Below are 16,061 nucleotides of genomic sequence, written 5' to 3' on the forward strand. Positions count from 1 at the left end.
AGCACCAGCTCTAAGACATGTGAGCACAGTTGTTGCAGCTCGCGGGCTCAGTAGATATGGCACGTGGGCTTAGTTGCCCTGTTATATGTGGGATCTTCCCAAACCAGAGATCGAACCCATGTCCTTGGTATTGCAAGGCGGATCAGGGAAAGCCCCCTGAGCTGCATTTCTGATCTGTGGTGTGAGGTACGTGGAATTAGAGTATTCCCACTCGGGGAGGAGTCACTGAGTATTTTCTGTTAGAGCTGATCACCTGTGTGTGTGCTCTGCTGTGTCACTTTTCACCTGTTGTGTGGGCTCACAAAGTATACTGTCATTGGCACCACCCTCTGCCCCACCTCAACTATGGGTATTCTGGCAGTCGGCCCTGGCGCCTCTCAGGCTTTGTTTTCACAAAGCCACCAATGCAGATCCACTGAAGTCAGGTCCCAGGACTGCCGTAGTTGCACATCTGGACCCTCTGTGGGAGCTGTGGAGGCAGCTCAGACCCTAGCCCTCCCTGGTCTCAGGAGCAGCAGTTGTCCATTCAGATGTTCCACAGACACTGAATTCACAAAACCAGCCATATAGGTGTAAATCTGTGGTTTGTGCAGTTGTGGGGAAAGATTTCAGCTCTGCTTTCTAAGTCCCATGATCCCTGGGGGCTCAGCTGTGATTTCAGCCCCACCTCTGTTGGGCAGCCCACTAGCGTCTACTCCCAGGACTGCTGAGGCAGTGGCCAGAGTGCTGGAGCCTGCCTGGGCGGGGCCTCTCCTGGAGTGAGAAGAAGCAGGAGCTGGCAAGTGGGGAAAGAGGCTGCAGTGGCAACCCCACCCCTCTCTTTCGCATGCTGATTAACAGTGGTGCTTAGCTTCTCTGGTGGCCTAGGATTCTTCCGGTTACACTCCTGGTTTTTGTGCCCTACACTTTACCCCCTTCAAGCTGTCTCTGCACAATCAACAGCAGTCCTCTCCCTGGGTCTGTCCTCTGAAGCCTGCATTCCAACACCTAGCTCCCATCCCTACCAGCAGACATGTGTCTTAGGCTGTAGCATACAGGATGGTGGCACAGACCATCTCTGTAAGTCTATCTCCTGCCTGCCACTAACTGGTTGTTGCGCTTTCCTCTGAGCCTCTTTTTCGTCTCAGGTGACCTCCTTGCCGGTGAGGGGACTTCCCAGGGTGCCGGAACTTCTGTTCTCCTTCAGCTCCCTCCCCGGGGTTCAGGACCTGTTCTGCTTCTTTTCGTTTTCCTTTTGTACTAACTGGTTACCTGGAAATCTGTCTTGTCCTTTCAGGTGTTTGAGATTTTCTGTCAGTGTTCAGTGAGATTGTTCCATTTATAGATGTATTCTTGATACATTTGTGGGAAGAGGTGAGTTCCATGTCCTGCTACTCTGCCATTTGAATTCTGGTCTGATAATTGGTTTTTTAAAAATCAGTATCCAAGGAAGGATTAGACATTGTATTTGGTTTACATGGCTTAAAAAAATGATCCAGATATAATTCACATACCATAAAATTCACCCTTTTAAAGGAGATAGTTTAGTGGTTTTTAATAATGTGCATTTATCACCACTGTCTAATCCCAGAACATTTTTGTCATGCCAGAAATGAAGCCCCACCCATGCCCATTAGCAGTTATTCACCGTTCTTCCCTCTCCCCAGCCCTAGCAATCATCAGTCTACTTTCTGTCTCTCTGGATTTGCCTTTTCTGGAAAATTTTATGTAAATGGATTCATGCAACCTATGACCTTTTGTGTCTGACTTCTTTTCACTTAACATGTTTTCATAGTTCACGCTGTGGCATGTATCAGTGCTTTTTACAGCTGAATATCCCATCGTATGATACATCTCATTTTTGTCCACTCATCAGTGGATGAACATTTGGGTTGTTTCCACATTTGGGCTTTTAGGACCCATGCTGTTATGAACATTCATGCCCAAGTTGTGTAAACAACTATTTTCAGTTCTCTTGGGAATATACCTAGTTGTGGAATTGGCTGGGTCATATAGTAAATCTATGCTTAACTTTTTCAGGAGCTGCCAAACTGTTTTCCACAGTCGCTGCACCATTTTTATATACCACCGGCAGTATATATGAGGGTCCGGTTTCTTCACATCCTTATCAACACTCATTACAGAAACTTCTCTGGTGGTCTGGTGGTTAAGACTTTGCATTTCTACACAGGGGGCATGGGTTCCATCCCTGGTCAGGGAACTAAGATCTCACATGTCATGTGGCACACAAAAAAAGAAGAAGAAAAAATAGAAGACTTGTTACTGTATCCTGTGGGTATGAAGTGATCCTTTATTGTAGTTCTGATTGGAGTTTCCCTAATGACTAATGATGTTGGCATTGTGTACTTAATGACCTTTGGTTTATCTTCTTTGGAGAAATATATACTCATATCCTGAGCCTACTTTAGAATTGGGTTATTTTTCTTTTTATTGCGGAGTTATAAGAGTTCTTTATATGTTCTGAATGCTAGACTATTTGTCAGAGAGGTGATTTACAAATATTGTCTCTCTGGGTTGTATAGAAAGAACACGTGATAGTGTTCTTTGGAGCACAAAAGTTTTAAATTTGATGCCATCAATTTATTTTTCTTCGGTTGCTTGTACTTTTAAGAGTCATATCTAAGAAGCTATTGCCTAATTCATGGTCATGAAGATTTACACTTAAATTTTTTTGAAGAGTTTTATAGTTTTAGCTCATAAATTTTGATCTTTGACCCATTTTATGTTAGTTTTTTGACTCAAAAGTTTGTTGAAAGGACTTCTTTCCTCCACTGAATTGTTGTGACACTTGTTGAAAATCAGTTGGACAACATGTATGGGTTTGTTTCTGGACTGTCTTTTCTCTTCCATTGATTTGTATAGCTGTTCTTATGCTGTCATCACACACTTTTGACTTGTTTGTTTGTGCTCCACGGCTGTGAGGGCCCAGAGTCCTAACCACTGGACCATCAGGGAAGCCCCAGCTACACAGCTTTGATCATTCTGGTCTTGTAGGAAGTTTTGAAACTGGAAATTGTTAGTCTTCCACCTTTGTTCTTTTTCAAGATCGTTTTGGCTACTTGAGGTCCTTTACACTTCTGTTTGAATTTTGGGATCAACTATCACAATAAACTGTGGAAAATTCTGAAAGAGATGAGAATACCAGACCATCTGACCTGCTTCTTGAGAAACCCGTATGCAGGTCAGGAAGCAACAGTTAGAACTGGACATGGAACAACAAACTGGTTCCAAATAGGAAAAGGAGTACGTCAAGGCTGTATATTGTCACCCTGCTTATTTAACTTATATGCAGAGTACATCATGAGAAACTCTGGGCTGGAAGAAGCACAAACTGGAATCAAGATTGCCGGGAGAAATATCAATAACCTCAGATATGCAGATGACACCACCCTTATGGCAGAAAGTGAAGAGGAACTAAAAAGCCTCTTGATGAAAGTGAAAGAGGAGAGTGAAAAAGTTGGCTTAAAGCTCAACATTCAGAAAACGAAGATCATGGCATCCGGTCCCATCACTTCATGGGAAATAGATGGGGAAACAGTGGAAACAGTGTCAGACTTTATTTTTTGGGGCTCCAAAATCACTGCAGATGGTGACTGCAGCCATGAAATTAAAAGACACTTGCTCCTTGGAAGCAAAGTTATGACCAACCTAGCTAGCATATTCAAAAGCAGAGACATTACTTTTCCAACAAAGGTCCGTCTAGTCAAAGCTATGGTTTTTCCTGTGGTCATGTATGGATGTGAGAGTTGGACTGTGAAGAAAGCTGAGCACCGAAGAATTAATGCTTTTGAACTGTGGTGTTGGAGAAGACTCTTGAGAGTCCCTTGGACTGCAAGGAGGTCCAACCAGTCCATCCTAAAGGAAATCAGTCCTGGGTGTTCATTGGAAGGACTGATGCTGAAGCTGAAACTCCAATACTTTGGCTACCTCATGCGAAGAGTTGAGTCATTGGAAAAGACTCTGATGCTGGGAGGGATTGGGGGCAGGAGGAGAAGGGGACGAGAGAGGATGAGATGGGTGGATGGCATCACTGACTCGATGGACAAGAGTTTGGGTGAACTCCAGGAGTTGGTGACAGACAGGGAGGCCTGGCATGCTGCGATTCATGGGGTAGCAAAGAGTCGGACACGACTGAGCAACTGAACTGAACTGATTCAGTTTCTATGAAAAAGGCAGCTGGGATTTTGATAGGGATTGTTCAAAATCTGTAGATCAGTTTGGGAATATTGCCATCTTACAGCATCTTAACAGTAGAATAGTATGTCTTTTAAGTTTCATTTAACCTGTGGGTTCTTCCTTTTTCTTTATTTTTGTTTCCTTTATATTTTACTTACAAAGAAACTGAGTCTCTGTCTTGTAGAGTTTTTTGCCCTCTAGTTTTGCTAATTGCATCCCCATGGTATTCCTTTATACCCTTTGTTTTGTGTAAAATGGTAATTAGATCTAGAGCTTGATCAATTCAATTTGATTTTTTGGTAAGATTACTTCATATGTTGTTTTGCATTTCCTATCATCATCATTATCTTAATTAACATATGCTCTGTTGCTTAGTTACCTTGGGAGTCATAGCATACTTATGCATAAAGAGCTTCTTTATTCCTATTTAAGGCTGTGTAATCCATAGTATGGTTGTACCATAGTGTATTTATTTAGTTTTTTTATTGATGAACATTTAGATTGTTTTTATTTTCTAGTGTGATGTTTCATTAAATAATCCTGTGCATGCATTATTTTTCACATTCACAATATGTCATGTTAAATACTTACAAGTAGAATTATTGAGTCAGATATACATTTGTAGTTTAGATAAATATTGCCGAATTGCCCTACTAAGAAGTTGTTCTAGTTTATATTCCCATCAGTGATGTAAGGGTTCCATTTTAATTGGGATCTTTTTAATATATAAGAAACTTGCTAAATTGTGGCTGCTTAAATAGGGTAAGTATATATACTGTGTGTAAAGTGTCAGTAGAAATCTAAATGTATTACAACTAGTTACCAGGGAGCCCTGTATCTGGTGCTTATACACTGATAGGAACTATCTCCATCAGTCAGTGGAAAGGAAAACTTGTGGGCTTCTTTAAACTCTCTAAAGGCAGACAAATTGTATTTAAGAGCCATCTTTTCTTTGTTATTCTAAAGCCCTTCTTCCTACCCTTTCATTCTTATTTTAGAAACTGGACAAGAAATATCCTCTTGGTAGGAGCTAAGGCCCAGTGAGAAGACTGTCGCCTGAAGCTTTAGAGTCTTGACCTTGGCCAATAGAAAGATTTGTCCCTTGAGTCCCCCAGAAGATAGCTCTGTTGTCCTTATGGAGATTCAGGCTTCCCCACTGGAAGCACTGGCTTAAGCTCTGAGCAGATCCAGTGAATGTGCAAGTTGGTCCCATCTACTCTCATGTCACGCATCTGTCTGAATCCCAAGAATGTTCTCCATTAGTAATTTTCAGCGTCAGTTTAGTATGATAATGTGGTCTTGCAAATACAGAAGTTGGCAGGAAACTTCACCAAATGGGTGAGATCAGAGGGCACCATCTTGTTCTCTGTGGGCATTTAACTGCTTTTGGAATGAAATTTGTTAGAGCTGCCATCTCTTTTCTTTCTTGAAACTTCCTAGATAATTGGGAGATATGGTTCTTTCACTTAAACTTTGCTAATGCTATCATGGTCCCGATTCCTTTGGTTACATTTCTGTGGCTGGCTTCCATCTTTCCTTTAGGTCAGCTCTAGTCCTCCACAGGTGCTGTGAACTTGACCCTTCTTTTCTAAGATAGACCTGAAAATTCAATTCATCCTTGAAATACTTAATAAAATGATACATCTCACTGAATAGCTCCACACAAATTCCTTTTCTAAGTAGCTGATTCATGCCCTTATGACATCAGGGTTTTTTTTTTTTTTTTTTTTTTTTAAACGTTCCTCAAAATGCTGAAAGTGTCATTGTATGTCTGAGCATAGTAATACAATGAATGTTCAGGTAATAAATGAAATACAGTTTGATATTCTGTCCTAAATTTTCACATTCTCTTCACTCCCACCTCCAAAATCTAGCCATTTGTAGTGAAACTCTGTAATGCATTTTCCTGCGTTCTCACACATTCTGAATGTTGTCCTGCTCTGTGCCCAGGGGGTGGGATAGAGAAAAGAGCCCTTACCTTCCGGAGACTTACAGTCTAAGAGAATGTGGATAAGGAGAAGAGAGTCATTAGGACTGTCAGTCTTCTATAGCCTTCCTGGCTATAATACAGGAGTTATGGAGCTAGAGGGGCTGTCCTTCCTAATTAAGTACCCTAGGATACTCTTTAAATTTTTGCATTTGGCTTTCTTAAAAATTGTATGAATTAGGTAGTCCTATGCACATAATAACAAATTGAAAAGGGACAAAAGAGTGTGGAATGAAAAGTTGTTTTATCTTACAGATCATTGAATACCAGTACACACAGAGATGCTCTACTCTTCTTAATGGCTGGATACTAGTCCCTTTCATTGGTCCTCTATTAATGCACCTTTTGGTTTCTGTTATCAGCAGTGTTGCATGAATATCATTTAAGTGTGAAGAACATGGCCACATTGTCCTACATTCCCTCAGCAACATTATATATAAATGCCTACATTCCCTCAGCAACATATATAAAACATATATAAATGCCCCTCCTTACATATTGTCTATGCTTTAAAGTCATTTGTTTCTTTTTTGGTGAACTGTTTGTGTCTTCTGTCTGCTTTTCTATGTGGTTGTTGATTGGTTGTTGGTTTTGGAATAATTTTTTATATCATAAAGAAGTTAGCTTTTGTGATACTAATTGTAAATATTTGCCTGTTTTTTTGTAACCTTGTTACCACCTCTTCTGCAGTCATTGTCAACTCTCATGTCACTTTTCTGCATCTCCATGTTTTCACATTGCTTATCTGTAGCAGCTTCCTTTTTCCTTATTGGTAATTCCTGAATGAGCAAATGAACTGTGTGTACTGGCTGGTTGAGATCTGTGTCTGCTTCTCAGTGGTATCTTTTTACTTACTCCTCATTTCAGAGGTGTTAGGGGCTTGTTGCGTCGCTAGGAGTCAGACATGACTGAGCGACTTCACTTTCACTTTTCACTTTCCTGCATTGGAGAAGGAAATGGCAGCCCACTCCAGTGTTCTTGCCTGGAGAATCCCAGGGACGGGGGAGCCTGGTGGGCTGCCGTCTGTGGGGTCGCGCAGAGTCGGACACGGCTGAAGTGACTTAGTAGCAGCAGTAGCATCGGGGGCTTGTTAAGGCAAAACCCTAGAAGGTAGTATGCTTGTCAGCCGGAGACAATGAGTGGAACTCCAGCCGTACTGTGTAGTGAGCTCTGGGAACGTTTTAGAACATCATCTTTTGATTCAGGCTTAGTATAATGTTTTCTACTCTAAGTGGCATTTAACTTTAGGTGGGTCTTTGGACCTCCCTCATCAGCAAAATGGGGGATCCTTACATACCAGGTTGTTTCAGTGATTAAATGAGGCTGAAACAGGGAAGAAGAAGGGGTGGAGGAGAGTCCTTAACTTTTCCTCTAACCTTCAAGTTCTGTGTTTTCTAGGTTGAGGCTTTCTGTCATGGAAGTGAGGCCATGACAGTGGGTTTCCTTGGGCGAGAAGAGCCTCAACTACTTGGTGACATCCTATGTGGTCTTAAAATGTTCGCTGCTGTGGCTTTAGTTTTCTCAATTGCAAACGAGAATTCAAAGGAGATGAGTGTGATGATAGTGTTGACTGCATAGTGTTGTTTTGAGGCTTCCAAACGTGAAGCCCTCAACACATGGAAAGCAGGCCATCAACTTTGGAAAAGGGTGCTGAAGTAACAATCCCACCTGCTTTTTTGCAGAAGCCTCGCCCTGCATGTCTCTGGGAAGCACCTCCCTGAGCAGTCCCTCCATCCACTGTCCATCCGCAGCTGTCTGTATTGGCATCCTCCCGGGCCTGGGCGCCTACTCCGGGAGCAGCGACTCTGAGTCCAGCTCAGACAGCGAAGGCACCATCAACGCCACGGGCAAGATCGTCTCCTCCATCTTCCGAACCAACACCTTCCTCGAGGCCCCCTAGCTCCTCTATTCTCACCAAAGGGTGCTCCTCCCCAAGAGTAGACTGGACAGTTCATTCTGCCTACAGGCATTACTTCCCACAGAAAACTCCTTTGCCTGCTCCTTATGCACACCATGACATTTTAAACTGCATCTAAAATGTGCCAGAATCCACCTGTGGCCAGACTTGTGTTTGGTTTCTCTTTCTACTCCAACACAGATGCCCAAGCCAGTCCCGCAACCTCTGTCCGCACTGATGCAGATTGCGGCCCAGCTGAAGTTTCACCAAAAACACCCTGGGAAGATAGGTACCATGCAGCTTGCAAAGAGTTTGGATTCTGGTGCCTTCTTGTTTTTTCTTTTTTCTTTTTTTTTTCTTTTTCCAACATCATTAAGAAGCAGGGACAGTTTATTGAATAGATACCATTTAAACATTCTGTTCTAAGTGATTATATTGCATTGTGGAATGTGTGGCAGGCGGGGGTGGGGCGAGGAGAGCCCTAGTAATGGAACAGCGCGCAAGGCCCTGGAACTGGCCGATTCTTGATGTTGTGTGACTAAGTAAAGATTCTAAACTACGTCCACAGGGGGTGTCACTTAACACTTATTGTTCATTAATAAGTTTTTTCTTACCCTTGGCTATTCCTTCTCCCTCCATCTAATCCCACTTCAGATTCTAAATCTTAGAGAAACAAACGCAGGCCTTATTTTGTTGTAGCCAGAAATCAGAAGTACTGATAGTGTGTGGACAAGATTACTTATTTCTGGCAGCTCCTGATTCTAGTATTGCAAGTCAGTGGAACACTGCCCTCTCTGTTGGATACATTTATATTTGTGGCTTCTAATTGTGGAAGCTGTTTCTAACCTAAAGGTGCTGCCCTCCTACTTTTCTCTGCTTTGGTCTGCTGCCCTTCCTGCTCTGCTCTTCCCATTCAGAGCAGCCAAGACCCAGAGGTGCTGCTCCACCCCTCTCCTAAAGCGGGGCAGGGGCTCTCCCTTTGGGAGGGAAAGAAGGACAAGGGGAGACAAGGTATGGAGGCACTGAGAACAGAGGTGACCGTCAGCTTTAACAACAGCAATCTGGAGGCTTCCCTGCTTCAGAGGAATGAGCCCATGGAGTTCTTTCTTTCCCTGGGTTTGTACGTCAATTGTTTCTACTTCCTTGGGTGTGAGACAGAGAGACACACACAGAATGTGTTGACACTGTGATGCTGGCAGGCAGAGAAGCTACTCTGTTTTATTGTGGGCAGAGAGGCCCCTGGATCTCTTCCAGCCCACCCCTTTTCCCTCCCAAAGCACTGACACACTGGTGCCCACTGGCAGATGGCGACTTCCCTTCACCCATAACCGATGCCTTGTGAATTTTTTTTCCTTTTCAGAGCTACTCTGTGCTAATTGTTCCTGACTGTCAGTACAGGCGCACCAGCTCCATCCTAACAAACAAGACTGAGGTAAACTGTAGGCACCTTCTGCCTATGCTTCATTGTTCCTGCGATTGTGCTGTTGTTATTACAGCCCGTACCCAGGGCAACCTCAGATCATCTCAGGAGGCAGACAGAGGAGCCAAAGTCACGATCTTCATGTGGTTTGACTTTTCAGAGGCCATTACTATGCCTCATGGCCTCTGTTGATGTTGGGAGAAGTTGAAAAACGGTTGCATGGATTAAAAACCTGCATTACTTTGAAAGCTAATCCACCTGTCAGAGAACAAGATCTTGCTTTTCCTGTACTGGAGCTTGTGCTTCCAACTCCCTCCCTGTCCATTGTAACAGCTAGATTGTGTCGAGGAGGTTGAGACTCTTCAGACTGCGATTTCTGCTCTGTATGTCACAAGAGCGGTTGAAGATCACTGGTGATCATTTCATCTTTCACCATACCTGTTAGTGGACAGCCCTGGAGCTGAGACACGAGTTCTGTAGAAACCATCAGTAGCAAAGCAGGGTCTGGTCTGCCCAGTGGAGGAAGCTGCCCTGGAAAAACATCTAGTGTAGACTGTGTGTTTCAAACCCAAAGAACAGGAAAACCAAAGATAGAAGGAAACACTGCCTAAATCACAAAATGCAGCTCTCCTGCCTTAGTAGATAATTAGGATTTTATAACCAGATAATAAGAAATAAAACTGGGATTTGGGGTGGCTTCTTAAAACCTATTGCATTGTCCTGAGTGGTAGTCGTCTTACAACTTTGAACCATGTGAGGGAGAAAGCTTGTCTATGAGGAATGCTGTTGCCAGCCCTGTGCCCAGGAGAGAGGTCTGATTTCTCAAACCCAGAGTTGGGAGGGCATTCTAGACTTTTTCAGGAGCATTCTAGACTGAAAGTCAAACCCCTAATGAGGAGTGGCTTAGGCTAGTTCCTTGCCTCCTCATTATTCCCTTCTGGCTACCTCCCAGGAATCCCAACCTGGTTTTGCCTTCTGTGGATATATCACAGTAGCTTTGTGCTTGGAGCCAGACATTTTTTACTGGCTGAGTCACTTGGGCGAAGTCCTTAACCTCTCCGAGCCTCAGTTTCCTCCTTGGTAGATAGGAATAAGGATACTAGCTTCACAAATAAGGGTGAAAGATGATCTGGATTAGATACTTGGTGTGGTACCCGGTGCTCAGTAAATGGTAGCCATCCTAATGGTAGTACTGTTATCCTCGGCCTCCCCCATCTGGGTAGTGTCCAGAGTTTCTGTGAGTGGTGATTTATGGCAGGTTTATCCATCCTGCTGGCATTCCTCAGTTGTAGCTTGAACACTGCCGTGGTGATGGGTCAGATCTGGCCATCAGAGCTCCAACCGCCTGCGTCTCCTGTGTGCTTTCCTCTCAGTTAAATGTTAATTGCTCAGGCACACCCCGTTCCTTGGCTCGGGTGTCCTAGCCGTGGGTATATGGCTCAGCTGTCATCTTTAAGCCCCTCCAGGAAAACAAAAAGAAAAAGCTTAGTGGCAGTGCACCATCACTTGGATTTGGATGTTTCTTGATTTCTTGGTGTCCCCAACCCACTTAGGCGTAACAGTATGGAATGCAAGTTCTACTTGGTGGGAGGCTAGATCTTGGCAATACTTCCATAGTGTTGAACACAAAAAGCCAGTTGCGCATTCTTGCCTTAGTGACGCTGGCAGGGGCTGGTATTTTGCTCCCTTACCTGCTGGAGCAAGGGTTTAGGGAGAGGTGAGTCACACCACAAACAGGCAGAATGGGGCCCCAGCATCAGAGCTCCGCGGAGCAATGGTCAGCATGACCATGAGACAATGTCTGCTCTGAGCTTTAGGTCTTCGGCTGGGCGTCTCCTTCAGTTTTAGGCATGGTCATGCATATCCGTATCCCTTAATGTTAATTTGTTCATCAGTCGGCATTTACTGAGGGCCCACTGTGGTTGGACCAGGGATGTGTGGGATGTTTGCAGATTATAGTGTCTTCCATCCTGAAAAAAAAGTCCCGTGAAGCAGCCCTTCTCTACATTTTATAGAGGAAGCTAAAGCTCATAGTGATTCAGTGACTCGCCCAAGGTCACACAGGCAGATGTCAGAACCAGAATCTTAATTTGAGCCTGTAAGTCTGGGTTTCTGTGGTTTCAATGAAACTTTAAAACAAATGCTTGTGCCCAGGCCTTAGTGGAGGTGACTCAAGAGTGAAGGAGATTTCTGAGTTTACTTTTCATCCTGCTATCCATGTGCAAGAACCAAATAGCACCAAGGCGTGGTTTGTTCTTAGTGAAATACAGTTGACATATAACAGTTTCAGGTGTACAACATAATTATTCAATATTGTGTATATTGTGAAGTGACCTATCATCACAGTTACCAAACCATCTTTTTCTCGCGATGACAGCATTTGAGGTCTACCGTCTTAGCAAGTTTCAAATATACAAGCTGGTATTATTCACCATAGTCAACGTGCTGTATGTTACACCCCCGGGACTGACTTATTTGGTTTGTTTTTTACGTGGTGGTTTACCTGGTCAGGAGTTGAGTACATTCCTTTCCCCGGTGAACTCAAACCAACTGGGAGTAGAGGGCTTCCTTGACTGATCCATCCAACATCGGGCAGAGAAGCGGGAAGAAAGACATGACTAGATCTGCTCCCTTGTGCGGCTGTGAAGTGGGGGCTGCCGGCAGCACACTGAGGTAGGTGGTCCACAGGAGTTTGAGCCTTTATGATGGGCCTGATGCAAGACAGGGACTCTGCCTTAACCCATCCAGCAGATGTCAGTCCCCATAGCTTCACCAGTCTGGTAAATTATTCTCAAGGGGAGGTGTACGGGAGAGGTCTGCATCAGAAGGTGTCTCCCCAATATACGCATCCCCTGGGGGCCAAGGAGAGGATGTGGGGCTGGGAGGAGAAAGCTGTTCCACTAGAGAAGCCTCTGGTCAATCTGAACTTGACAGATTCTCCCAGGCTGAACTGGGTACAAACTTCCCTGGGTATGACATCTAGCTAGACTCACTTCAGCTACCAGACAGGAGGGTAAAGTCAGCAGTCGTGGGGTGTTATTTCACCCACCATGCAGTCTTACAGCTGGCCTGAGCAAGGGCTGGGTATGAAGCAGAGGTGCCAGTCCTGGGATTCTATCCATAGGGCCAAGATGGCCCTTGGCTGGTGGGCTGTGACTTCCCAAATGTCACTGAAGCTCCCTGCAGTCCTGCAGCCCTCTCAGGAGAGGTGAAGATGTCCTCGAGAATGTTTCAACCGAGTTGGTGGCCATCGAATCAGCAGACGCATCAGAAGCCTAGGATATACATGTCCCTCGCTCACTCCCACCAGATGGACACCAGATCCTGAACTTACCAGGAACCTGGAGGTAGCAACATGCCTGGTGCACCATCCCGATCTAGCAGGCCACTGGTGTAAGAATTGCTGACCTGGGAGAGTAGGTTAAGATGACTGACTGCCCAGTTCATTGGAGAGGAAGGGCAAATTCATTAGCAGCTTGAGCAGAAGATGGCCTCGTAGAGTCTCAGGAAGACAGTCAGTGCAGTTGAACAAGTGCGGGCTCTGGAGTTGGCCAGACCTGGAGCTGAATTCTGGCTCTGCCTCTAATAGATTTGATTAGCCTCTGCTTGTTTCCTCATCTCTGAAATGGTCATAGGCAGGAGCTGGTGGAAGGGTTCATCAAGATTATGCCTGTAATATGCTTAGTGGGGAGCTGGAAACCTAGTGCTTAATATGAATGTCTGTTGTTGGTTGCACTCAGGCCTGTGGCGTAGGGCCTGACTGGACCTCCAAGGAGGAGGTGGACAAGAGAGAAAGATGTTTGTTATGTTGAGGAGGGAACTGGACTTCTGGGGTTTCAGAGATGTGTCACCTGGCTAGTTTCATGAGGTTGGGCCTGAGCCCAGGGTGGGGCCTGTGAGAGAAACCAACGTCTGCAGCCAGGACAAAAGCAGCCCTGTTTAGTTAGCATCCTGAAGCCAGAGAGGCTTTCACGCGCTGTAAACCACAGGGTGTACCCCAGTGCCTGGAGGACCTCCAGGAGGAGCAGACAGGTGGCAGCGACTGCAGTCTTGTGGTGGGGGGAGCAGGTTTGGGGAGACATAGGCCAGGGTGTGGACCAAGAGGGAGGGCAGGGCACCATGTGTGTTGGCCAGGGCAGCATGGGCTCTGCCGGGGCCCAGGAGGCCTGCGACCACTGGTGAGGGCTCATGCATTCCATCCTGCTGCAGATGTTTATTGAGCACGCATGATGTGCCAGGCTGTGTGCCAGTTTAACAGCTGTATTCTGTTTGTGTGGAATGCATGTCCCCAGGTAGAGGTGATGGTACCGACTTCACAGGCTTGCTGGGGGAAAGGCGTTCTCATGTTTCCTTTCCCAGATCAGTGAGCCTGTCAGGTCCCAGCTGAGGAAGGAGCTGACACAGGGACATCCAAAACTCCTTTATTACCCTGAGTATAACAAATAGAACATGGTCACAGTATTAAAAAAACAGGAGGAATTAGGTGCAGGCTACCACAGAGTAGGCAGCGGGGACACGTTCCTTTGAGTCTGCAGCTAGTTACTTGGAGAAAGCCGATTATGATTGTAAAAATTTTATTCTCTTTAATAATAATTCCACTAAAATTATACAAAGTACATTCAATACTTAAGAGTGGCGAGGATGGGGAGAGGAGGACAGGAAGCCAGTTTGGCCTGGAAGCATCATCAGTCAAGTCCAACAAAGGAAGCCCAGCTGGGCTGGAGGAAGTTGGGGGTGGGGGTCCGGCTGTAAAAAATAAAAATGTGGATCATTTAAAAAAAAAAAAAAGGGCCACCCACAAGGAAGCAGGGTGAGCGTGCATGTTCCTGGGGAGGGCAGGAGGCCCAGCCGGCATGCTGCTGCTGGGTGAGGGCTGGCACTCAGGCGGGCTCCGAGTTGGTGGGGGGCAGGTTTTTATGCTTGAAATACTGAACAACTTGTTGGGGCAGTTCTGCCAGCACAGCTTTGGCCAAGGTCTCTTTTGCTGCCTGCAGGGTAGGGTGGAGAGTGAGAAGAGAGAAAGGATTACTGGGTGAAGTGGGGAGGCGCACCACACCCAGGCAGCTGATACAGAAAGTGTCCCTGGAGGACAAGCTGGACCAGAAGACCAGAGCTGTCTAAAACTAGCGTCCCTCATCCAACTCAAACCTGAAATCCCACCCTCAGCAGCGCTTTCCTTTGCCTTGACACTAAGTGTGACTCTTACCTGAGCACTCCACGTGCCCAGGAGTAACATTTCAGGATGGATTTGTCTGTAGGAGGCTTTTGGGGGAAAGAGACGGTGGAGGCGGGCTGCACAGCCTACTCATCTTGCAAACATTTCCTGATGTCCTTGGTTAGGATCAAGGGGCTGCAACTGTCTGATTTGCTGCTCATCACCCAGACACAGGCCAGGCACACCAGGAGTTCGGTCAGTGTCCGTGCGGTGCCTGGGTGGGCAGTGCTCAGCACTTGTCCTCAGGAAGCTCACACTCAGAGGAAGGAGCTGAACCAGCTCAGGCAAACCCACAGGGTACTGGGCGCAGAGGCGAGTACCACTGCTTCCAGGCTGGAGTGGCCAATTCTTCCTGGGACTAGCTCCCAGGACCTGAGCCACAGCACCCCGAAGTCCTTATGGTTGAGGCAGCAGAGGCCAGGAGGAGAGGAACACAGTGTGCCTCTCGTCGAATGAGAGGTAGGCTCCAGGCTGGCAGTACAGGGTGGCATCTGAGAGCTGCCTCTGGGGCTGCTTGTGGGCCCTGCTGCAAGGGCAGTGCCCAAGAAGTTAATGCCAGCCTCCCTGTAAGCAGACCTGGGTCCCCTGCAGAAGGACCAGAGCCAACTCCAGGAGCATAGTAGGCCTCCAGTTCCCCCTTAGAGAAGCCCTCAGGGAGAGGAGGCCATTGTAAGGTGGGCCTTGTTTTCCACCTGAAGTGAGGAGGCTGGTGAGCTATGAATCCCAGGAAAGCCCCTCGCACCTCAGGGCCTCTGCTCTCATCTTTCTCCTGGGATGCTCTGCCCCACGTGCATAATTCTGACTTGGTTCAGGGTTAGAAGGCAGGTCCTCCCAGAACCCCTATCTTGAAGTCCCAGTCTGGACTGGGCACTGCTCCCCTGAGTTGCTGAAGCAAGTGCTCAGCGACTGTCACATAGCCTCATCTGGGGACAGGGCCTGGCATGGCCCCGGGCGTGTAGTAAGCCCTCAGGAAGTATGTAGTCAACAGAGCTGAGGGTAGAAGAGCCTAGGACCAGGCAGGCAATCCCAGCGCCTTCAGCCTGGATTATTAACTGTGCTGGTTGGGGTCCTGTAACTGCCCCCTCCCCAGTCTGCGCCCACACTCACGTTGCGGAATTCTCGAAAGGGCACGAACTGCACAATATCGCGGGCTGCCTCCTCTCCTGTGTGGGAGCGCAGCATGCGGCTGTCCCCGTCCAGGAACTCCATGGCCGCAAAGTCGGCGTTGCCCACGCCCACGATGATGATGGACATGGGCAGCTTGGAAGCCTGCACCACGGCATGCCGCGTCTCCTCCATGTCACTGATGACACCGTCCGTGATGATGAGGAGGATGAAATATTGCTGTGGGAGGGGGTCAGCAGGC

At 46.4% G+C, this 16,061-nt stretch overlaps 2 protein-coding genes across 4 annotated transcripts in view; one reads left to right on the top strand and one right to left on the bottom strand.

The window, feature by feature from the left end:
- PSME3IP1 (proteasome activator subunit 3 interacting protein 1) overlaps nt 1–14,268 on the top strand; it is a 46,383-nt gene extending 32,115 nt beyond the window's left edge. For all 3 annotated transcript variants that reach the window (XM_070388390.1, XM_005899876.3, XM_070388392.1), the window contains one exon: nt 7,846–14,268. In XM_070388390.1, coding sequence (XP_070244491.1) covers nt 7,846–8,063 — 218 coding nt within the window. In that variant the 3' untranslated portion in view covers nt 8,064–14,268. The remainder of the gene's footprint in view (nt 1–7,845) is intronic.
- The window catches only part of CPNE2 (copine 2), a 55,162-nt gene continuing 53,184 nt past the window's right edge, over nt 14,084–16,061 (bottom strand). Inside the window, exons 15-16 of the mRNA XM_070388389.1 lie at nt 15,803–16,039; nt 14,084–14,468 (exon numbers count right to left, since the gene is read on the bottom strand). Coding sequence (XP_070244490.1) covers nt 14,361–14,468; nt 15,803–16,039 — 345 coding nt within the window. The 3' untranslated portion in view covers nt 14,084–14,360. The remainder of the gene's footprint in view (nt 14,469–15,802; nt 16,040–16,061) is intronic.

Source organism: Bos mutus, chromosome 18 (genome assembly GCF_027580195.1).
Source record: "Bos mutus isolate GX-2022 chromosome 18, NWIPB_WYAK_1.1, whole genome shotgun sequence".
NCBI classification, from domain to species: Eukaryota; Metazoa; Chordata; class Mammalia; order Artiodactyla; family Bovidae; genus Bos; species Bos mutus.